This window comes from Pseudonaja textilis, chromosome 4 (genome assembly GCF_049901715.1).
Source record: "Pseudonaja textilis isolate UNSWEBS1 chromosome 4, rPseTex1.2, whole genome shotgun sequence".
Lineage (NCBI taxonomy): Eukaryota > Metazoa > Chordata > Lepidosauria > Squamata > Elapidae > Pseudonaja > Pseudonaja textilis.
In genome coordinates this window covers 90,129,583-90,151,114 of record NC_141993.1, presented here as the reverse complement: position 1 = coordinate 90,151,114, position 21,532 = coordinate 90,129,583, and the positions used below count along the sequence as shown (strand labels likewise).

Sequence of the window (21,532 nt, the reverse complement as noted above, 5' to 3'; positions counted from 1 at the left end):
GATAGCCTCTATTGTCACCTTTTCCTGTGAACACACTGGCAATTTCTATGGGGGTTGCAAAGTAAGGGAGGATATTAAATTTTGGCAGTGCAACTCAGTGTGTGTGTGTGGGCGGGGGTGTCACAGCACTCTGAACACGAGGCTTGGGTTGTGGGTCCATTTTTGTCAGGGGTTTGCCTTCCTAGCGTCCGACCTCTGGTTGTGAGATCTTTACCCTTCGAGTTTTGTACCAGAGGGAACCAAACCCAAGTAGCTAAATGCTGCCCGGCCAAAATAAACAAATTTAAGAGTGATTGAAGGCCAGGAGGAATTTAAAGATCGTGAGGAGATACGACCTGCCCTGTTCCTTGAAAGTTCAAGTGCTCACGTATCTGGAGATTAACGGAGAGATAATGGTCCACCTGCTTTTCAAAATTGCTGCTGTTATTATTATTTTTTTAACTTCGATTGCTTCACCGGTGTTGTTTTTTTTTAAAGAAACCACCCGGCTTCTAAAGCTTCGATTCTTACCTTACCAGTTAGCAGCATCATTAATCAGTGGAATGTCCTGGCTCCAGAAATTGTGTGGCTGTTCCCACACTGGAGGCTTTTAAGAAGAGGCTGGACATCTATCTGCCTGAAATGGTAGAGGGTTTCTTGCTTCAGCCTGGGGTTGGACTAGAAGACCTCCAAGGTCCCTTCCAGCTGTGTGATTCTGTTCCATCCAGTACATTATTTTTCAAACATAAACAGCTCTGATGCTGGGAGAGATTGGAAAAATCAAGCAGATTTATGAAGAGACCCTAATCTAGAAAAAGTGCAGAGAAGAGCAACCAGGAGGATGAGGGGACTGGAGGCTAAAATATATGAAGAACGGTTGCAGGAACTGGGCCTGGCTAGTCTAGGGAAGAGAAGGACCAGGGGAGACAGGAGAGCATCTTCCAATATTTGAGGGGCTGCCCCAGAGAGGAGGGGAAGAGAAGTCCTATACACAGGCAAGAAAAACCAAAAGTACACATATAGACTGGGTGAAACCAGGCTCAATAGCAGGAACTGGGAGAGGGATCTTAGTGGAGTCTTAGTGGACAACCAGCTAAATAGGAGCCAGCAATGTGTGGTGGCAGCCAAAAGAGCCAATGCAATCCTAAATTGTATTAACAGAGGGATACATTGGAGACCAAGGGAGGTGCTAATACCCCTCTGTAAAGCCTTAGTAAGGCCACACCTAGAGTCCCTCATCCAGTTTTGGTCACCACACTATAAAGAAGGTGTTGAGACTCTAGAAAAAGTACAGAGAAGAGCAACCAGGATGATAAGGGGAAGATTGGAGGCTAAAACATACGATGTACAGTTGCAGGAACTGGGCCTGGCTAGTCTAGGGAAGAGAAGGACCAGGGGAGACAGGAGAGCATCTTCCAATATTTGAGGGGCTGCCACAGAGAGGAGGAAGGGGGTCAAGCTATTCTCCAAAGCACCTGAAGGCCAGACAAGGAATAATGGATGGAAACGGAACAAGGAGAGATTCAACCTGGAAATAAGGAGGAATTTCCCGACAGTTGGAAGAATTAATCAGTGGAACCATTCGCCACTAGAAGTTTTGGGTGCTCCAACACTGGAAGCTTTTAAGAAGAGATTGGACAGCCACCTGTCCAGAATGGTATAAATAGGCTCTCTGTTTGAGCAAGGGTTGGACTAGAAGATCTCTGGAGGTCCCTTCCAACTCTGTTCTTCGATATTCTCCTCTAGAGAGTTTGTCAAATCGTTTCTAAGCATCGCTTTGTTCCATGCCCACCACCTGGTAGGTGTGGGGAACTTTCTCAAACTTGCGTAAGGTTGCTGCATGCAGGAAGTAACAGTGGCCGGTCTCTGTGGCTAACAGGCATGGCTGCCGTTTCCCATTTTTGATGATAAGGCTGAATGGCCTTACGTCTAGAATTGCGCTTGTCAGAGACAGGTTCATTTCGGAGAGAGACGGGACCCGCACCATAATCCTGAAAAGCCTTGTTTGTGGGGGGCTTATCTTATAGCTTTTATTTTGAGATCCCATTTACAGAATCCGTAAAACCACGTGGAAGGAGCTGCAGCCCTGAGAGCCAGCTAGCTGTACTGGTTTAAGTTGCTGGCCTAGAAATCAGGAGACTGGGAGTTCTAGTCCCGCCACAGGCATGAAAACCATCCGGGTGACTTTCAGCTAATCACCGGGGAACTGGGAATTCTAGTCCCACTATAGGCAACTGGGTGACTTTGGGCCGATCACCAGGAGACTTGAAGTTCTAGTCCCACCTTAGCCATGAACACCAACTGGGTGACTTTGGGCCAATCACCAGGAGTCTGTGAATTCTAGTCCCGCCTCAGGCATGAAAACCAACTGTGTGACTTTGGGCCGATCACCAGGAGACTGGAAGTTCTAGTCCCACCTTAGCCATGAAAGTCAGCTGGGTGACTTTCAGCCAATCACCAGGTGACTGGGAATTCTAGTCCCGCCATAGGCATGAACACCAACTGGGTGACTTTGGGCCGATCACCAGGAGACTGGAAGTTCTACTCCCACCTTAGCCATGAAAGTCAGCTGGGTGACTTTCAGCCAATCACCAGGTGACTGGGAATTCTAGTCCCGCCATAGGCATGAGCACCAACTGGGTGACTTTGGGCCGATCACCAGGAGACTGGAAGTTCTACTCCCACCTTAGCCATGAAAGTCAGCTGGGTGACTTTCAGCCAATCACCAGGTGACTGGGAATTCTAGTCCCGCCATAGGCATGAACACCAACTGGGTGACTTTGGGCCAATCACCAGGAGACTGGAAGTTCTACTCCCACCTTAGCCATGAAAGTCAGCTGGGTGACTTTCAGCCAATCACCAGGTGACTGGGAATTCTAGTCCCGCCATAGGCATGAGCACCAACTGGGTGACTTTGGGCCAATCACCAGGAGACTGGAAGTTCTACTCCCACCTTAGCCATGAAAGTCAGCTGGGTGACTTTCAGCCAATCAGCAGGAGACTGGGAATTCTAGTCCCGCCTTAGGCATGAAAACCAGTTGGGTGATTTTGGGCCAATCACCAGGAGACTGGAAGTTCTACTCCCACCTTAGCCATGAAAGTCAGCTGGGTGACTTTGGGCCAATCAGCAGGAGACTGGGAATTCTAGTCCCGCCATAGGCATGAAAACCAGTTGGGTGATTTTGGGCCAATCACCAGGAGACTGGGAATTCTAGTCCTGCCTTAGGCATGAAAGCCAACTGCCTGACTTTGGTTCAATCTCTCTCCATCCCACCTATGGGGAAATTAGAGAAGGAAAGAGGATTAGGTATGTTTGTCACTCAGAGTAACTTACAGAAATCATAAAGGTGACACATCTTCATTTTTACGACCCTGTAATCCAGGGGTTCCCAACCACCGGTCCCCGGACCGGTACCGGTCTGTGGATCATTTTTTACCGAGCCGCAAAGCTTGGGCACCGCCATCTTGTTTCGACGGCGCTTCCGGGTTTTCAGTTGCTTCCGGGTTTTCGGTTGGAAAGCGGCGTTTGGGTGCTCGCGCCTTAGTTTCGTCGAAGGGTGTGGGTGGGCGGCTTCGAATGAAGAGCCGTCCCGATGGCAGTGGAGTCTCGCGTTACTCAGGTACCGGTCCATGGAAGAATAAATAATCGTGAAACCGGTCCCTGGTTCAAAAAAGGTTGGGGGCCACTGCGTGTAATCCCTTAATTAGATGGAGTTTAGAATTTACTGTCCGGATGCCCTTCCTGACACCTATGTGAAGAACGCAGCAGATATTTTCTCTTGGCATCCTAGGAGAGAAACGTCTGCCGATACCTAGGATTAAATTCTCAACTTTCCAAGTGGGAGGTGAGCGTCTTCACCACCAGGTCTCTCAATAAAGGTGATAAATAAACAAACAAACAAATAAATAACAAATAAATCATCCGAGATGGTGAGTTCTAATCACGTGGTAGGCATGAAAGCCAGCTGGGTGACTTTAGGTCTGTCACTAGGAAACTGGAAGCGTCTTCGACCCAGCTATAGAGGAAAAAATAAAAATAAAATGCATTTGCTAACCCAGTCAAAAAAATGCGTGTGTTATCTCTATATATAAAAGCGAAATTCCACTCACGCATCGTCACAAAATCTCCAGAACCATAAAGCCTGCAAACTTGAAATTTGACACGTATGTTCCTCTTGGCTTTTAGGGGCTCACTAAGAAAGGATTCTTCGAAATGACCATCAGAGCGTTAGTATTTTGCATATTATTATTATTATAATTAACACGCTCTGATGCTAAGGAGTTCCACTCCCCCACCCCACCTGAAAAGAAATCTCTTCCAAATGCAAAACACAAGCAGAGGAGAGGAGTTTTAGTTTCACAGCAGCACCAAGCAGCTTTAGTTGAGCTAAGCCACGCCCAGGCTCCTTGCTGTCTCCTTCTTGCTCACACAGCAAATACTGCTTCGGTTTCCAAACAGCCCTTTACTCTCTCACACACTGACAGGACGCTAGCCAGATGAATACCAGTGGATGCTAGTAGGCAGAGGAAGAATTTTTCCTCCCTTATTTTCCTCCCCCCAAAACTAAGCCCGACCACATAGTTTCGTAGTGAAGCACGGGGATCGAGCTGGTATTCTAAATACATGGAAAGAGCAACTTATTTATTGTCCAATCCTGCATTATAGAAAAAAAAACCCTGTTGATAAATTTCTTTTAAAAGAACCCTCCCAAATGACTTTATACGTACATGCATCCTATCTATCTGGAAGGGAACAGTTATAAACTTTAAATTAAAAAAAAAAATCAATGATTTAATAGTATTTAGGCAACACACCTGAGCAAGTTAAGATAGAATAGAGGTACTCGTCGACTTACGGCACTTCGTTTAGTGACCGTTCAAAGTTACAGCGGCACTGAAAAAAAGGGGACATGACCATTTTTTTCACAGTTATGACCTTTGCTGCCTTCCCCGCGGTCACGTGATCAAAATTCAGATCCATGGACATCCGGAACATGACTGGCTTCGTAGTGTTTTCCAAGCAATGGGAAATTGCAATTTCCTTTTCAGCTGGATTTGCAAAAACTCCCTCGCCCTTAGCTAAAAAAAATTTTTTAACTTGCGTGCGTTGTTGCTTTTTTTTCTTGGTCATATTTCCAAAGCATCAGCTGGAAAGCAGAGGCATTCTGTTCCAGAGGCTTATTTCTTATCTCCAAGGGCTCCTGTAATAGAGAAGCCAACCTTCGGTAGAACTGGCAGTTTATCTGTATTTATTTATTTGTTCCATTATATTCTGTAGTGTAGATTGGCGGTGGTGACCCTTCGACAGCTGTATGCAACGAAATTTCACTTTAATGTACACCAATTAGGGTACATTCAAAGTGACAAAGTCATTATCCTATTCCATTATTATTATTTCTATTCTATTACTATTTCTATTTCTTATTCTATTCTATTATTTCTATTTCTTATTCTATTCTATTGTTTCTGTTTCTATTTCTTATACTATTTTATTCTATTTCTTATTCTATTTATTCTCCATTCTATTCTATTATTTCTATTATTCTATTCTATTCTCTTTTCTATTCCATTCCATTCTATTCTATTCTGTATTCTATTCTATTTCTGAATTCTATTCTATTTTCTTTTCTATTTTCTTTTCTATTCTATTCATTTCTATTCTATTCCATTCCACACTATTGTATTCTGTTCATTTCCATTCCATTCCATTCCATTCCATTCCATTCCATTCCATTCCATTCCATTCCATTCTATTCTATTCTATTCCATTCCATTCCACACTATTGTATTCTGTTCATTTCCATTCCATTCCATTCTATTATTATTCTTCATTCCAATAATCTAGTGTATTCTATTCTATTCTATTCTTTCTTTTCTATTTTCTTTTCTATTCTATTCATTTCTATTCTATTCCATTCCACACTATTGTATTCTATTTATTTCCATTCCATTCCATTCTATTCTATTCTATTTAATTTTCTATTTTCTTTTCTATTCTATTCATTTCTATTCTATTCCATTCCACGATATTGTGTTCTATTCATTTCCATTCCATTCTATTCTATTATTATTCTTCATTCCAATAATCTAATCTATTCTATTCTATTCTATTCTATTCTATTTTCTTTTCTATTTTCTTTTCTATTCTATTCATTTCTATTCTATTCCACTCCACACTATTGTATTCTGTTCATTTCCATTCCATTCCATTCTATTCTATTCTAGGTGTGTAAAGATTGATTTCAACTCCACAAATTAATACTTAAGGAGCCATCCAGGCCATGGTTATCCCAAAGATACTTTTTTTTTAAAGAGGCAACTGGACTTTCCAGAAAGTCTTGAAAAAAAGCATCTTTGGGACGTCCATAAATTAATATCCATATCTCCGCTTCTCAACCTGAGCAATTTTTAAGGAAAAAGGACTTCAATTCCCAGAATTCCCCTGCCAGCAATGCTCCGTTGAAAGCCAGATTCACTTAACAGCCAGGTTACTAACCTATCAGCCAGCATTGCTGGCTGGGGAATTCTGGGAGTTGAAGTCCACTCCCCTTAAAGTTACTCAGGTGGTATGGGATAACCAGCAATGCAGACAATTTACAACTCCACTTTTCATCTGAATCAGGAAAGGCTCTACAGTTGCTTAGGGCAGGGGTCCCCAAACTTGGCAAAAAAAAAAGATTTGTAGACTTCAACTCCCAGAATCCCCCAGCCAGCCATGTCTGTTTCTTTTTTTCTCTTAACCTCCTAAAGTGGAGAGAGAGATTGCAGAGGAAGGGATTACAAGAGAGTAAGCTATGCTGGCTGGGGAGGATTCTGGGAGTTGAAGTCCACAAAGTCTCAAAGTTGCCAAGTTTGGAGAGCTCAGGCTTAGTGACTCATAGGCCATTGATTCCAAGATGGTGGGAAAGTGGTTTTTCGTTAGGTAATCCTCCGTTTACGACCACAAGGGAGCCTGAAGTTTCCGTTGCTTAAGCAAGACCGACCATTGTTGGGTGAGTTCTCTCCCGTTTTGGGACCTTTCTAAGGGAATCGCCGCAGTTGTTAACACAGTACAGGGATGTCATCCTCGAGGGACGACCGCAAGTCAGCCCCAAATTCCCATGGCTAAGTGAAACATTTTGCAAAGTGAGTTTTGCTCCATTTTACGACTTCTCTGGGCATGGTTGCTAAGGGAATCACGTCATTTCTTAAGTTAGCAACCTGGTTGTTAAGTGAATCCGGATTCCCAGTCAGAAGGTTGCAAAAAAGGGATAATATGCCTCGCCCCCTCCCCAGGACACTGCGATGCAACCGTCATAAATATGAACCAGTTGCCAAACGTCCGAGTTTTGATCAAATGACTACAGGGATGTTGCAAGAGTTGTAAGTTTAGTTTAGTTTAGTTTTGTTTATTCTCATTGCACCTCGTACAACAAAATCCAACACCATTTTCAGTGTACATTATGATTATGAAAATAAAACGCAAACACACATCCTTCACATCCTATTCAATTGAATGGAAAACCCCTGATATTGCATGAATATTGTACTAGACAGTAGAATTCAATAGAGCTCCTGCCCTGGGATAGAAGTTGTTTTTCAGCCTATTTGTCCTTGTTTTTATTATTATCCTGCACCGTCTGCCAGGTGGTAATAGTTCAAAAAAAGGGGTTCCCAGGATGAGATGGATCTTTGAGGATGTTTTGAACTCTCTTAAGGCAGAGGGAGCTCTAAAGCTCTTCCAAAGAGGGGAGAGGGCCGCCCATGATCCTCTGGGCAATGATGTTAACCCTCTGGAGTGCTGTCCTATCTGCCCCGTGCAATTGGCAAACCATACAGAGATGGAGTAAATTAAGATACTCTCTATGGTACAGCGGTAGAAGGTCCCCAGCAGTTTTCCATCCAGTTGTTTGTTTCCTGAGAAGCCTCAGGTAGTAGAATCTCTGTTGGGCCCTTTTGACCAGGGCTGCAATGTGAGCCCCCCCAGGTCAGGTCCTCTTTTAGGGTAACACCCAGAAACTTAAAACTGGCCACTTGCTCCCCTCGGTCTCCATGGATAAGCCAGGGCTGGAGGTCTGATCTGTTCCTTCTATAGTCCACTATCAGCTCCTTGGTCTTATTGGTATTGAGGACCAAATTATTGTCTCCAAAAGCAACTGTTGGTCCACCTCATCTCGGTAGGCAGACTCACACACACACACACCAGAGATAAGTCCCACTTTGTGTGAATAAAGTGTGAATAAAGGCCTCAAGGCCCTTTTTTTCAGTGCCGTTGCAACTTAGAACGGTCACTAAACGAATGCTTCACAGTTAGTCCTCAACTTACAACAGTTCAACTTAGTGGCTGTTTGACGTTACAAAACAGCACTGAATAAAGTGACATGACTTTATTTGTCACAGTTTACAACCCCTGTGTCAACTATAAAAAGAGGATCATGGTGTCAGGGTTCCGGCAGTTACTCCAATTAAATCATGAGCCTTGAGTCACAACTCCCAAAACTGTCAAGGATTTATTTGAAGGTGACATTCTACATCCGGTCATACGAGGCCTGAAGCAACAGATGGAAACTAATCAAGGAGAGAAGCAACCTGGAATTAAGGGAAACTTCTTGCCAGTGAGGACAATTAACCAGTGGAACTGCTTGCTACCAGAAGTTGTGGGTTTCATCACTGGAGATTTTCAAGAAGAGATTGGACAGCCCACTGGTAGAACAGTGGGTTGGACTAGAAGATCTCTGAGGTCCTTTCCAGCCGAGTTGGAATCCTGGGAGTGGAAGTCCACAACTCTTCCAAGTTGCCAAGTTTGGAGATCCTTTGATAGAGTACGAAATGGGTTTATTGGTGGCCGCTGGAGGTTTTATAAGAGACTGGACAGCCACTTGCTAGCTCACAACAACTCTTGAGAGGTGGGTTTGGGCTGAGAGAGAGGGACTGGCCCATAGTCACCCAGTTGTTTTTCATGCCTAATATGGGACTAGAACTAATTTATCTCCTGGCAATTGGCCCAAAGTCACCCAACCATCTTACATGCCTAAGGCAGAACTAGAACTCGCTGTCTCCTGGTGATTGGCCCTGAATCACCCAGTTGGGTTCCATGCCTAAGGCGGGACTAGAACTCACTGTCTCCTGGTGATTGGCCCTGAATCACCCAGTTGGGTTCCATGCCTGAGGTGGGACTAGAACTCATTGTCTCTTGGTGATTGGCCCTGAATCACCCAGTTGGGTTCCATGCCTAAGGCAGGACTAGAACTCCCCGTCTCCTGGTGATTGGCCCTGACTCACCCAGTTGGGTTCCATGCCTAAGGCGGGACTAGAACTCATTGTCTCCTGGTGATTGGCCCTGAATCACCCAGTTGGGTTCCATGCCTAAGGCGGGACTAGAACTCACTGTCTCCTGGTGATTGGCCCTGAATCACCCAGTTGGGTTCCATGCCTAATATGGGACTAGAACTCACTGTCTCCTGGTGATTGGCCCTGAATCACCCACTTGGGTTCCATGCCTAAGGCGGGACTAGAATTCATTGTCTCCTGGTGATTGGCCCTGAATCACCCAGTTGGGTTCCATGCCCAAGGCGGGACTAGAACTCACTGTCTCCTGGTGATTGGCCCTGAATCACCCAGTTGGGTTCCATGCCTAAGGCGGGACTAGAACTCACCGTCTCCTGGTGATTGGCCCTGAATCACCCAGTTGGGTTCCATGCCTAAGGCGAGACTAGAACTCACCGTCTCCTGGTGATTGGCCCTGAATCACCCACTTGGGTTCCATGCCTAAGGCGGGACTAGAACTCACTGTCTCCTGGTGATTGGCCCTGAATCACCCACTTGGGTTCCATGCCTAAGGCGGGACTAGAACTCACTGTCTCCTGGTGATTGGCCCTGAATCACCCACTTGGGTTCCATGCCTAAGGCGGGACTAGAACTCACCGTCTCCTGGTGATTGGCCCTGAATCACCCACTTGGGTTCCATGCCTAAGGCGGGACTAGAACTCACTGTCTCCTGGTGATTGGCCCTGAATCACCCACTTGGGTTCCATGCCTAAGGCGGGATTAGAACTCACTGTCTCCTGGTGATTGGCCCTGAATCACCCACTTGGGTTCCATGCCTAAGGCGGGACTAGAACTCACTGTCTCCTGGTGATTGGCCCTGAATCACCCAGTTGGGTTCCATGCCTAAGGCGGGACTAGAACTTACCCTCTCCTGCTGATTGGCCCAAGGTCACCCAGCTGGCTTTCAGGCCTAAAATGGACTAGAACTCACCTAGTTTCTAGGTGAGACTAGAATTTATCACCTCCTGGTGATTGGCCCCAAGTCACCTAACTGTTTTCCATGTCTAAGGCGGGACTAGTAGTCACAGTCTGCTGCTGATTGGCCCATGGGCCCACCCAGCCAGCCTTTGAGATTAGAACTCACGAGCTCCTAGTTTCTAGGCAGCTCAGATAACAGATAATCAGAGTTGGAAGGGACCTTATAGGTCATCTAGTCCAACCCCCCGCCCAAGCGGGAGACCCTACTCCAAACTGACTCTCATCTATTCCCGATCGTCTCCAGCCAGCATGCTCAGGGAGCTGTGAACCTCAACTTACAACCACAATCGAGAAAAAAAAAATAGGTTGCTAAGTGAGAAATCTGTTTCGTCCCATTGACCCACTTTTCTTGCCACCTCCGTCAAGGGAGTCACTGCAGTTGTTAAATTAGTAACCGTTGTTAAGTGAATCTGGCTTCCCCTATTGACGTTGCTTGCCAGAAGGTCAGAAAAGTGGATTGGGCCACCGCAACCGTCATAAATAGGAACCAGTTATCAAGCATCCGAATTTATTTAATCACATGACCACGGGGATGCTGGAACGGCTATAAGTGTGAAAAATGGTCATCAGCTATTTTTTTTCAGTCCCAACTTTGAACGGTCTCTATGTGTTGTAAGTTGAGGACTACCTGCATAATTTTTGGTTCCACTTCTGGAAGGAAAGAGAAAAACAGTTAGGAGAAACGTCCAACCGACACCTTCTGGTAGCAAGCTGTTCCACTGGTTAATCGTCAACACTGCTAGGACAGTGTGAACAATTAAACCAGTGGAACCAGTTCACCTCCAGAAGTTATGTGTGCTCCATCACTGGAGATTTCTTAGAAGAGATTGGCTTGAAATGGCGTAGGGACGTGATGGTGACCCTATGACACGCATACCACAAATGGCACACAGAGCCATTTGTGCGGGCACACGAGCCCCTGGCACACTTACTTCACTGCGCGTGCGTGTGCCTCCCAGCTGACTTTTGGCCTCCCAGAGGCTTGAGGGAAGACTCTGCAGCCTTTGGAGGCCAAAAAAACAAGCCTGTTTCGTCACTTCTTATATTTCCGGAAATACTAGAAGTGACGAAACGTGCCCATTTTTCGGCCTACAGAGGCTGCAGAGGCTTCCCTCAAGGCCTCTGGGAGGCTGAAAAAGGCCTCAAACGCCCAAAAATCAGCTGGCAGGCGCAGTGCAGGTAAGGGGGCAGCTGGGTGAGAGAGGAGGAATCGTGCGCACATGTACAGGGGAGTGTGGGGGCTGTGTTGGCACGCGAGCCGAGCGCAGTTTTTGGCACAGGAGCCCCAAAAGGTTAGCCACCACTAGTATAAGGTCTGCTTGAGCAAGGGGGTCAGACTAGAAGGCCTCCAAGGTCCCTTGCAGTTCTATTGTACTCTAAAACATTCTAAGCAGCTGAAGGCAAGGCAAGAAACAATGGATGGAAACTAATTCAGGAGAGAAGCAGCCTGGAATTGAGGAGAAACTTCCTAACAGGGAGGACAATTAACCAGTGGAACTGCTTGCCACCAGAAGTTGTGGGTGCTCCGTCACTGGAGGTTTTTAAGAAGAGACTGGATAACCATTTGACTAAGAGGTTATAGGGTCTCCTGCTTGCACAAGCGGGCTGGACTAGAAGACCTCCGAGGTCCTTTGCAACTCTGTTATTCTGTCATTCTGACCCTTCATATCCCGGACATAAACTGTTTCATTTTCTTTTGTTTTTTAACAATATTTTTTATTTTTATAACAACAAACAACAAATAAAACCTTCTTTCAATTATACAGTGTGTGCACAATATTTGTATATATTTCTTCTTGAGCTTACACTCAAATTGTATTCTAATCAACATTATACATCATATTATCATTACATAGTCCTTAGGTTTTTTTTTATTTCAGTTTCCAGCTATCCATGAAAGCAAATCCCAACTCTTGCTAGATTATAGTCACATTCTAACTTATTCAAAAATGATCAATTATAGTATATAATTACGACAATATCCATTAGTTTCTTACTCTACTTTGTTAACCATTCATAAGATAAATCCCAAATCTTATAGTACTCTTTTTTCTTCTTCTCTCTAATTGCTCATGTTAATCTACTCATTTCTGCACTTTCTATTATTTTCTTAATTCCCTCCCCCCCATCGGAATTTTCTCATTTTTCTAGTTTTGAGCAAATACAGTTCTACCTGCTTTTAAAACATTAATAATCAAATGTTGTTTCTTTGCTATAACTTTCCAGCAAAATCCCCAATAAAAATATCTCTGGCTTTAAATCTATGTGTTGTTTTATCATTTTTTTTCCCCGACCATGTGTTGAAACACAAACTGTTTCGACTCCTACCCAACTGCAGCTCTATTCCCGATTGATTGAAAGGGAGAACCATAGCGAACAAAACTGCCGTGGCCCTGGCACTAATCTGCAATTCCAAAATTATCCTCTTCTCCATTACAGGAAATTGGGAAGGTGAGCATCCACCCAGCGATAACAGTTTAATGACCCTGGCATTCATCCCTCTTGCCATCTTGTTTGCTCCAGGTTGGAAAACGAAGCCCCGTCTTCCGGCGGCAAAGAGATATACGCGCCACGGTGCTCCAATTCCCGGCCTCCGACACGCAGCGGGAAGAGGCCCAGCCTTTCGGAGGTCCCGTTCTCCTCGACGTGTAAGTCTTGAGTTCGAGCAGCTCAGAGGCGAAGTCCCTAAAGGGAGCCGGCTTTGTCCTAGTCCAGGGTTGTCAAACTGGATTTCTTCGAGGGCCAGCATTGTAATTCTCCTCTGCAGGCTGGGCGTGGGGAGGCGTGGGGAAGCGGGGCGGATGCCTCCTGCAGCACCTTGCCAGCCAAAGCGGGGGTGCAGGGGAGCCGCCTCCTCGTTTTTGCCTTCCATGGCCTCCTGCAGTACTCTGCTGGCTGAAAATGGACCAGATGGTCTGTTTTGGGCCCTTTTTTGCCTGTTTGGGGCCTGTTTTTGGCCCATTTTTCAGATTGTTTTCAGCCTGCTTTTCAGCCCATTTTTGGCCTATTTTTGGCCCATTTTGCCATCTGTGTTTTGTTCATTCTTGGCCTATATTTGCCGGCTTGGGGGCCATTTTGGCCCAGTTTTGGCCTGTTTTCAGCCCATTTTGCCGCCTGTTTTTTGGGCCATTTTTGCCTGTTTGGGGCCCATTTTGCCCCATTTTTCACCCTGTTTTCGGCCCATTTTCAGCATGTTTTTGGCCTGTTTTTGGCCCGTTTTGCCATCTGTTGTTTGGCCCTTTTTTGCCTGTTTTCAGCCCATTTTTCAGCCTGTTTTCGGCCCATTTTGCCTTCTATTTTTTGCTTGTTTTTGGCCCATTTTTGCCTGTTTGGGGCCCATTTTTGGCCCATTTTTCAGCCTATTTTCAGCCCATTTTTCAGTCTTTTTGGGGGCTCATTTTGGCATGTTTTTGGCCTGTTTTTGGCCTGTTTTGCAGTCTGTTTTTTGGCCCGGTTTTGCCTGTTTGGGGCCTATTTTTGGCCCATTTTCCGGCCAGTTTTCACCCCATTTTCAGCCTGTTCTTTGACCTATTTTCCGGCTGTTTTCGGCCCATGTTTCAGTCTGTTTTTCAGCCCATTTTCAGCCCTTTTTACAGTCTGTTTTTCAGGCCATTTGGGGCCTGTTTTCCGCCCATTTTCAGTCTGTTTTTCGACCCATTTTCCGGCCTGTTTTTGGCCTATTTTTCAGCCTGTTTTTTGGCCCATTTTCGGCCTGGTTTTGGCCCATTTTTCAGTCTGTTTTTCGGCCCGGTTACGGCCCGATTTTATGATGGAAGAGCACTGCAGGAGGCCCTGGAGAATGAAAATGAGGCGTGCAGGGGGCCACATGTGGCCCATCTTAGCCTCCAGAAGCACTGCAGGCCAGTCCCTTGATACTTCCAGGCCAGTCCGGTGGGCCAGATTTAAGCAACCCGGAGGCTGGATCCAGCCTGCGGGCCTTGAGTTTGACACCCCTGTCCTACTCCAAGGGTCAAACTCAAGACCCATGGGGTGATTAGATCCAGCCCACAAGGCCGCCCTGGAAACAGCAAAGGACCGGCCCGCGGTGCCTCTACCAGCAAAAACGGAGCTCGTGAGGGTTCCGCATGGTGGCCATTTTCACTGGCAAAGGGCTACCGGAGGCTGTCACAGTAGAAAATGGAGGCTGGGGGGCCTGTGTGGGATGCCCGAGCTCTCTTTTCACTGACAGAGTGCCAGCAAACCAAACTACTAGCAAAAGTGGATCCTCCCAGCCCCACCCGGACCACCAGAAGTGCACCTGATACGAGTGTCATCAAGGTGGTCACGTCCACATGACCACATTCCCCCCACACACACACCCCAGGGTCAAACACAGCTCTGATGCGGCCCTCCGTGAAACTGCGTTTGACACCCCTGTGACCTAGTCATTTGGGGAAACTCCGGTTTGAAGGAGAATTATAATTTGAATTTTAAAATGTAATCCAATGGCTGTCTTTTCCTGTACCGGTGGTCTTCGACTTACGACCACAATGGTGCCCCAGATTTGTCTACGGCTAAGCGAGACAGTTGTTCCATGAGCTTTGCCCCATTTGATGGCCTTTCTTGCCACAGTCGTTAAGTGAATCACTGCAGCTTTTCAGTTAGTAACGTGGCTGTTAAGTGAATCTGGCTTCCCCGTTGACTTGCTTGTCAGCCTGTTTTTCAGCCCATTTTGGGCCTAGTTTTGGCCCATTTTTCAGCCTGTTTTTCAGCCTATTTTTCAGCCTGTTTGGGGCCTGTTTTTAGGCCCAGTTTTGTGATGGAAGAGTGCTGCAAGAGGCCATCGAGAGTGTAAATGAGGCGTGGGGAGGCTGCATGCAGCCCACTTTAACCGCCAGAGGCACTCTTGATGTTTCCAGGCCTGCCTCATGGGCCTGATTTAAGCAACCTGGGAGCCGGAGCCTGTTTCCGTAACCCCGGAAGAGTCCGTTGCCAAGGATTTTGATCACGTGATTGTGGAGAATGCTGCACCAGTCGTTAAGTGACTTAGGACTGTAAGTCACTTTTTTTCCAGTGCCGTTGCAACTTCAAATGGTCATTAATCTAATGGTTGTAAGTCAAGGACTACCTGTGTAGTTGGTCCAGTGGTTTCTTGCCAGCAGGTTCTGGGTTACTCTAGAACCAAGAATAGGGAATTCTGGGTGAAAATAGCAGATTCAAATTCAACGTTAGCAAAAAAAAAACCAAAAACCCAACCTTGTAGGAAAAACAATGTACAGAGAGGGAGTAGGTTCCCCCTTTATTCAGTGTGTCACACAGAGGCTAGACAGTTGTACGTTGAGGATGCTTCAATTGAGTTAAAGCGGGGGTAGACTGGATGACCTCCATGGCCTTATCCAACTGTAGATCCCATGATTCTATACTGGAAAGAATCGTAAAATCACCGAACCAGTAGTTACACCGGTCGGATCCCACCCCTGATTTTATCATTGGGGTAGACAAGCTTCTGCCTTAGTGTGTTTTGGGGTTTGAAGTGTGTGCATGTGTGTTGTGTTTGGCTGAGCTTTTCCGAGATGCCTGTGTTGTGGTTCGCTGGCAGCCTGTGCAGACGGCAACGGAATCGGACAGTGGGGAAGAACGGGGACCAGTCCAGGAGTCTGGGGAGGACTCAGACAAGGGTCCTGCATCCCATGCAGAGATGGGGCCAGGACCATCTGGGAGTGGGGTGCTGCCTCCGGAGTCTGGCAGCAGTGAGGCAGAGGAACAGCGGGAACCTGTTCCTAGTGTACGCTTGCGCACAGCTGCCAGAAGGCAAGAGCAGCTAAGATAAAAGGGGCGACTCAGGAGTAAGGCTTGGAGGTGATTGCTCCTCCCATAAGACATAAAAGAGGAGCAAAGGGACAGGAACCTTTGCAGGAAGCAACGTTTGATCTCAAGTTTTTGTCAAAAGGTGGCACTCTCCATTATACAAAGTCTTCACCTTTTCCCCCTATTTTTTTATTTAGGGTTTTTCGAACCTCAATATTCCAGCACAGTCCAGTCTCCAATTTGTAAACTTTATTATTATTATTTTTTGACAATCTTAAGTCCAGCTTTATTTTATGTCTGTTTATTGCCAAAATATTTTAGTCCAATTTAGTTAAATCTTTAATTCCGGCTTCTTCCTTTCCCGGTTCGAAGCCCCGCTTAGCTGTCAAAAATATATTCTTTTTTCCCCCCTATCCCTTTGTACTTTCGCCGCTCACTTTTCTTTTCTTAAAAATTCCATGTTACCTTAATCCCGGGGTACTTTTGTTTAGTTGTATCGCGCAATTGTCCCGGTTCAGATGTTATCCACCTCTTTCTTTCCTCCTGCACAAATCTTAATCCAGCTGAGTCTTCCTCTTCAGGGTGGCCATTTTAAACCACTGCTGCAGTCGACTTCGTGGGGGGGGAAAAGACCAAGCCAAGCGGGGAAGATGCGGCTCCCCTCAACCTGGCTTGCGGCTTCCCCTTACTCCACCACCCCTCCAAGGCAGCTTCAGCCCCTAATTGTAATGATCAGGGCTCTCCAACGAAAGAGCACGGACCATAGCCACAGAGAGTCGCGATCTACGGTCCGTCAGCGAGGAGGCTCCGCCTTCTTCCCAGCAGGAAGCAACGTTTGTTTGGCTCTGTTCGGATTAATCCTTGAAGCTCTGTGAGGACTTCGTACTTCAGTTAGTTTTTTACAGTTCATTTGGCACTTTAGTTGCTGGCAGTGATTCAAAGGAGAGAAAGGTGGGTGCTTATCTCGAGGGACTATTGGGGACTCATTACGGGCTGGGAATGAAAATAATTCCCAGCGTTGAAATAAGACAAGAGTTCTTTGGACTAAGCGTGTGCTTCTTTACGGTCTCAGGAAGGCTTGGGCAGAACAGCCTGCAACGTACTGAATGACAACGATAAACAAAGCACACACACACCCCCAAAAAATGTTCCTTTTCCCCCAAACTACAGTTGAAACCGAAACTTCTGGAAGAACTTTGATGCGCCGTGGAGATGACCCGGATGTCCAGTCAGTTGCGGAAGTTCTGATTCTTCACTCCCCCAGTTCTTCCCAAGACAGCTGGCCAAACAGGTGCGTAAGTAGCGTGTGGTTTTCTAAAAACCAACCAGGCCTCTCCAAACTTGGCAACTTTAAACAGGTGAGGCCTTCAACTCCCAGAATTCCTCAGCCATCCATTTTATTTACTGATTTGGTTTGATTTGATTTGATTTGTCAATCGCTTGCAAGATAATAGGTAGAAGTATAAACAGGAAATAGGTAAGGATAAATGGAGGCAATAGGACAGGGACGGTAGGCACGATGGTGCGCTTATGCACGCCCCTTACAGACCTTTCCCTTCCTTTCCATTCTCTCCCTTCCTTTCCTTCCTTCCTTCCTCCTGCTCCCTCTCTTTTTTCTCTCCTCCCTCCATTATTTTCTCTTCTTCCTTCCTTCCTCTTCCCTGTTCTCCTTCCTTCCCCCTTCCTTCCCCTTCTTTCCTTCCTTCCTCCCACTCCTTCCCTTCTTTTCTCTCCTCCCTTCATTCTCTTCTCTCCTTCCTTCCTCTTCCCTGTTCTCCTTCCTTCCCCCTTCCTTCCCCTTCTTTCCTTCCTTCCTCCCATTCCTTCCCTTCTTTTCTCTCCTCCCTTCATTCTCTTCTCTCCTTCCTTCCTCTTCCCTGTTCTCCTTCCTTCCCTCTTCCTTCCTTCTTTCCTTCTTTCCTCCCACTCCTTCCCTTCTTTTCTCTCCTCCTTTCCTCTTCCCTGTTCTCCTTCCTTCCCCTTCCTCCCTTCTTTCCTTCCTTCCTCACATTCCTTCCCTTCTTTTCTCTCCTCCCTTCATTCTCTTCTCTCCTTCCTTCCTCTCCCGTGTTCTCCTTCCTTCCCCCTTCCTTCCTTCTTTCCTTCCTTCCTCCCACTCCTTCCCTTTTCTCTCCTTCCTTCCTTCCTTCCTTCCTTCCTTCCTTCCTTCCTTCCTTTTATTTATTTTTTTATTTGATTTGTCAATCGCTTGCAAGATAATAGGTATAAGTATAAACAGGAAATAGGTAAGGATAAATGGAGACAATAGGACAGGGATGGTAGGCACGAGAGTGCGCTTATGCACACCCCTTACAGACCTCTTAGGAATGGGGTGAGGTCAATAGTGGACAGTTTAAGGTTTAAAAAGTGAAGGTTTTGAGGATGTAACAATAGAGTCAGGTAGTGCATTCCAGGCATTGACCGCTCTGTTGCTGAAGTCGTATTTCCTGCTAATCAAGTTTGGAGCAGTTTACCTTGAGTTTGTATCTGTTGCGTGCTCGTGTATTGTTGAGGTTGAAGCTGAAGTAGTCATTGACTGGTAGGACATTGTAGCAGATAATTTTGTGTACTACGCTTAAGTCCAACCATAGGCGGCCTAGTTTTAGGTTGTCCAAGCCCAAAATGTCAAGCCTGGTGGTGTAGGGTATTCTACTACAAGCAGAGGAGTGTAGTACTCTTCTCGTGAAATACTTCTGGACTCGCTCAATCGTGTTAATATCTGACATACAATGAGGATTCCAGACAGATGAGCTGTCTTCAAGTATTGGTCTAGCAAAGGTTTTGTATGCCCTAGTTAGCAATTCAATATTTCCGGAGGAGACGCTTCGTAAGATTAGATTTATAACTCTTAAAGCCTTTTTGGCAATGCTGTTAGAGTGAGCTCTGGCGCTTAGGTCTTACGAAGGTCCTTCACAGAGTGAGGATCATCGACGAGGTCATATCCGCCTAGCTTGTATTTGGTGCACTGATCTAGGCCGAGTTAAGGGCGGATGCGGGAGACCGGTGGGCTGGGAGAATGGCGGCGGTAACTCCAGGAACACCACAGGGGTTGTAACTTTGAAATCAGGTTGTAAGTATTTGGGTACTCTTGAGTACAGGCGGTCCTCAACTTACAACAGTTTGTTTAGTGACCGTTCAAAGCTTACAACGCCGCTGAAAAAAAAGGGGGACTTAGGCCCGTTTTTCACCCTTACGACTGTTACAGCATCCCTGCGGTCACGTGATCAAAATCCAGGCGTTTTGGCCACCGACTCATACTTATGACAGTCCACAGTGTCCTGGGGACACGGCGGGGGTGTTGGACTAGATGACCTACAAGGTCCCTTCCAACCCTGATTATCTCTTATCTGAAGCCCTTTTGTAACCTTCTGACTATCAGAGCCAACGGAGAAGCAGAGCTATTTGCTTCACAAGCCTGTTATTCACTTAACCACTGTGGCCAGCCAGGTCGTAAAATGGAGGGCAAAACTCACTTCACGAATGCCTCTGTTAGCCAGAGAAATATTGGGCTCCGTTGCGGTTCGTAAGTCGAGGACTGCCTTGTAGCTTTAGGGAGGGTCTGTCATAACTTCAGGTGGTTGCTAAGTGGCCGATCGTAAGCGGAGGATTCCCGGAAGCCCCATACCAGAAGCATGGACGGACGTTCATGTTTTCTACACAAAAACACTGCTCCGAAGTGTTTCAGAGCAGAATAGAATAACAGAAGTGGAAGGGGGCCTTGGAGGTCTTCTAGTCCAACCCCCTGCTTAGGCAGGAAAACCTGGTACCATTTCAGACAAACAGTTGTCCAATCTCTTCCAAAAGCCTCCAGGGTCGAAGCACCCACAACTTCTGAAGGCAAAGTGTCCACTAATGTCAGGAAATTCCTCCTTAATTCGAGGTCGCTTCTCTCCTGGATGAGATTCCACCCGTTGCTTCTCGTCCTGCCCTCAGATGCTTTGGAGAAGAGCTTGACTCCCTCTTCTTTGGGGCAGCCCCTCAAATCCTGGAAGACTGCTATCATGTCTCCCCTAGTCCTTCTTTCCATCAAACCCAGTTTCCTGCAGCCGTTCTTTATATGTTTTAGCCATCCGTCCTCTTTGTCGCTCTCCTGTTTGCTCTTTCTGGCATCTAATCCCTCTGAAGACAAGTTAATGAAAGAAGGAGCCCTGAGAGCCCAGGGATGGGCCGTTCAATAAATAGGATTTTTTTTCCCCCCCCAGGTATTTCCTCTTGTCTAATGGACCTGCCCGTCATCAGATGGGAGGAACTGACATTTCAACAGCTCATCCGTGAATCAGTGCAAACACAAGAGGGCTTGTTTACAGAACCCTCACGTGTAAAACGGGGGGATTAAATGGGGCAAGAGGGGGAAACGGAGTGCCAGGCGCCAAAGCAAAAGGGAGGGAAGGAGGAAGGGAAAGAAAGGGAGAGAGGGAGGGAGGAAAAGAGAGAGAGAGAGAGAGAATGAATGAATGAATGAATGAAATCTCTTGGATAGTCTGTTTCCACCTCCCCAATCGAGAGAGAGAGGGAAGGAGGAAGGGAAAGAAAGGGAGAGAGGGAGGGAGGGAAGAGAGGGAGGGAGGGACATAATGAATGAATGAATGAATGAATGAAATCTCTTGGATAGTCTGTTTCCACCTCCCCAATCGAGAGAGAGAGGGAAGGAGGAAGGGAGAGAAAGGGAGAGAGGGAGGGAGGAGGAAGAGAGAGAGAGAGGGAGATAATGAATGAATGAATGAATGAATGAATGAAATCTCTTGGATAGTCTGTTTCCACCTCCCCCAATCGAGAGAGAGAGGGAAGGAGGAAGGGAAAGAGAAAGGGAGGGAGGGAAGAGAGAGAGTGAGAGCAGGAGATATGAATGAATGAATGAACGACACCTCTCAGATAGTCTGTTTCCACCTACCCCAGTCTGGTGGGGCCTCAATGGGGGAGAATTGAATGGCCAAATGAGTTCCCAGAATTCCTCACCGGCATGGATGAAATGTGGCAATTCTACAGGTTTGACATCCTGGCTCTTATCAGGGGAATCCTGGGTTGGAAATGTGCTTCAGAAGTAAAACACCCTCTCAACCTCATACCCAACAAAACTTCACGTTCGCGGTTGAAGGATCCAACTACCAAACTCCGATCTCCCAGTGGATCCCTGCCCTGTCCAAATACCAACCGGGATCAACCTGCTCGCCCCTCCACTTAAGGCTAGAGACCCTCCCAGTGGGGTGCTGGCTCCTCCCAAGATCCCCAAAGTAGCTTTGAGATCAGAGGTTCGCGGCTTCCTTTCCTTCAAGATCAGTTGACATGATACTTTTGGGCCTTGCCCAGAAGATCTGATGTTCTCCCAAGGCCATAAATCTCAATGTTGTCCGAAACCAGCAGTCAAAGAGCTTCTGCAGCTGTGGATCATCCTTGCATCCTCATGTGCTTCCGGCCTCTGGTGCCATCTTTGATTTGACCCTGGTGGCCATCGTGTTTCTTCTGCACCATCTCTGTGGACATCTCTGGGTGCATCGAATTTAGCCAACCCTGGAAAGGACCT

General features: G+C 46.5%; 1 protein-coding gene across 2 annotated transcripts in view; it reads left to right on the top strand.

The window, feature by feature from the left end:
* ARMC9 (armadillo repeat containing 9) overlaps positions 1-20,359 on the top strand; it is a 106,335-nt gene extending 85,976 nt beyond the window's left edge. For both annotated transcript variants that reach the window (XM_087933707.1, XM_087933706.1), the window contains 3 exons: positions 12,787-12,911; positions 17,182-17,302; positions 20,214-20,359. In XM_087933707.1, the coding sequence (XP_087789833.1) occupies positions 12,787-12,911; positions 17,182-17,302; positions 20,214-20,286 (319 nt within the window). In that variant the 3' untranslated portion in view covers positions 20,287-20,359. The remainder of the gene's footprint in view (positions 1-12,786; positions 12,912-17,181; positions 17,303-20,213) is intronic.
* The last annotated feature ends 1,173 nt before the right edge of the window (positions 20,360-21,532 follow it).